Source organism: Cicer arietinum, chromosome 3 (genome assembly GCF_000331145.2).
Source record: "Cicer arietinum cultivar CDC Frontier isolate Library 1 chromosome 3, Cicar.CDCFrontier_v2.0, whole genome shotgun sequence".
In the NCBI taxonomy this organism is placed as follows: Eukaryota; Viridiplantae; Streptophyta; class Magnoliopsida; order Fabales; family Fabaceae; genus Cicer; species Cicer arietinum.
The window spans coordinates 47,009,891-47,012,827 of NC_021162.2; the positions used below are offsets into that span (position 1 = coordinate 47,009,891).

The 2,937-nt window shown below is 27.8% G+C and overlaps 1 protein-coding gene across 1 annotated transcript; it reads right to left on the reverse strand.

Annotated features, from left to right (window-relative positions):
* Nucleotides 1-389: 389 nt before the first annotated feature.
* Nucleotides 390-1,548, reverse strand: LOC101501254 (ethylene-responsive transcription factor ERF034). Its single transcript, XM_004492131.4, has one exon. It carries the CDS (start codon nucleotides 1,293-1,295, stop codon nucleotides 594-596), a length of 702 nt encoding a protein of 233 aa, XP_004492188.1. The 5' UTR covers nucleotides 1,296-1,548; the 3' UTR covers nucleotides 390-593.
* Nucleotides 1,549-2,937: the final 1,389 nt, after the last annotated feature.

Consider the following 2,937-nt stretch of genomic DNA (forward strand, 5'->3'; position numbering starts at 1 on the left):
GAAATAAATAATATAGAAGGGATATGTTATATACTCCCAAATCAAGTAAATTACTATTCTCAGTAAAAATAATGAGAGACAGAGAATGATATCAATTTTCAATCATATGTACACATAAAGTTCATAGAGTTGCTTTATTATTATTTTTGTACCGTGCCATAATTTATTTATTTTTTGCTATATTTTAGTTTAAACACTATTGAATTAATAGACAAAAATAGCTATAGACAACAACCATTTACATTTACAGATTCATAAACATATATCATGAAATAATTATTGTTATTATCTTTTTTTTCTTCTTATTTATCAATTACTATTGTTTTTAAATGTGAAACAAGAGCTACCGTTTTAAATCACATTAGTGGTTTTTGTCATGATCCTTGATATTGCAGAGAATTATAATTAAATGCATATGAATCAAGTTCTGTTGAGTGGTAACCTTTAAATCACAATTGTGGTTTCGTCGTGATCCTTGATATTACATAGAATTGTAGTCAAATGCAGATGATACAAATTCAATTGCGGTTGAAATATAGCCGTTACAGACAAAAAACTTGATGTCGCATTGCAAATAACAGCCTAAGACGATACTAGTAGAACTCCCACAATAATTGCTCCTCAAGCCGAAGTCCGCTATCAACGGCGCATAATTGCCAAGAAGAAGAAGAATAAGAGAAAAGTCCATTTTTGTCATCAAGTAAAAGATCCGGCAAATCAAAGAGTGTATCATCATCGTCATCATCAGTAGTAGCAGTAGTAACAGTAGTAGTAGAAGACGGAGAATTCGAAGACTCTCGAACATTCTCTAATGATAGAGTTGAAGATGAATCTTGATCTTCTTGATTTTGTTGATCCTTGATTTCCACAAAGATAGTAGCTGCTGCTTTTGCGGCTGCAGCTTGAATGTCCTTTGGTGATGTAGTTGAAGGCCTTGGAAGATTTTGAGCCAAATTAGGGAAATTAAGGTAAGCTGAATGACCCTTTATAGCTAAAGCAGCTACATCATGAGCTCTAGCTGCCATTTCAGCTGTAGGGTATGTCCCAAGCCATATTCTTGATTTCTTTCTTGGCTCACGAATTTCAGACACATATTTCCCCCATGCTCTCATTCTAACACCTCTATAAGTAGGGTGTTTTGTGTCGTTTTGTTTTCTCTCTCTTTTCTTGCTTTTCATGACATTTTGAGGACTATTTTTTGTGCATGAATTTGAATTTGAATTTGATGTTGATGATGATGAGGAAGATAATGAGGAGGATGTGGTAGATAAGTTTTCATTAGCATCATTTGCCATGTTGATATGTTTTTATTTTATTTTTTCCTTTTTCCTAAGAAGATATAGGGGGGGATTTGATTAGATTTAGAGAGGGTATAGAGAGAATGTGTAGTGGAAGGTGCATAAAAATAGAGGTGTTTGTCTTTTAATGATTCTCTTAAAAAGAAATTGGATTTATATAAAGAAGAAAAGGAAAAGAATAAAGAAAATTATATAAAAGAAAAGAAAAAGAAACAAAAGCAAAAAATGTAAAAGGAATATAAACCAACATGGGCTCCAAGAGAAGACTACAATTCAGCTACTTTGTTTCCCATGTTGAAGTTGAAGAGAATGCCGTTAGATACTAAACACAAAAATATGTTAGGTACAATTAAAATAATTTTACATTAATTAAAAATCAAAATTAAAAGTAGTTTAATAATCATTCTCATTTGTTAGCATATTAAAGTATCTTTTATTGAAGAGAATCAGAAACAAATTTAAAATCAATCAAACGGGTCCAACAAAATTTATTAATAATATCAAGACATTGACAATGACACGTAATAATAATTTTAATTATGAAAGTAAATATGATTAAATAAATTATATATTTTAGTATTATATATTCATCCTACTTTAAAGGTAAAATATCAAATATTACATAAAATAGTAATCGAATAATAATTTTAATACCCCTAAATCCGTTCCTAGACAAAACCATGAAGATTTATAAAAATCAATAATACTTCAAAAATATAATTTCAGATCAAAACATTTGTAAAGAAAAAAGAAACTATACACAAAAAAGATGAACATTATGCATTTATATTTTTGGATGTGTTGTCATTATACGTATCACTTATATTTTACATGTGTTTGCATAGTTGGTCCTACTTTTTAAGAGCAGATTGTCCTCAGGTTCTTATAAGTGGTTATGCTTTGCTTTCCAAACCATGATTTTCACATGAATTACTCTACAATAAAATAAAATAAAATCCGTATAATTGTGTCCATTAATTTTTGGGTGGCCAGCTGGGTCCATTTTTATAGCATAGTCTAAAAACTTTTAATATTCATGGGCCTTTTCTTTTTGGTTTTATTTTTCCCTTTGCCATGTGTTATAAACTTTAAATTAAATTATTTTATCATAAAATGTCAGTGCCACCAGAAATTCAGATTTTTATATCATTAATTAGCTTGTTGTTCTGTACTCTTGCACTTTATTTAATTTTATGAATTAATCAGATTTGGTCTCCTACAGTAGATTTTGTTGAAGTAAAAAATGTTATTAATATATTATAATTTCTAATTCAGCTGATAAATACTGATATTATTAGATTATATGTTTTATTTTAAATTTGAATTTTAAAATTTTACAATTGTATAAGTTAATTATAAGAGAATTTATCGTATTTTCTAAGATAAAAAAAATACTACTAATATATTATAATACTCTTTTATAACATCTTTTGTTTTACTAATTGAAATATATATGTGTCGAAATTTAGTTTGTTAATGGGTAGTTTTATCCACCCAAAAAATTATGTATAAATAAAAGTAAGTGTATTTTTATTTTTAGTTATCTCAATGATATATATTAAGCTACCACAAATAAATTAATTTGCCAAAAATAGTAAAAAAAATATAAAAGTAAAAAAATTATCACTTAATTGAGAAG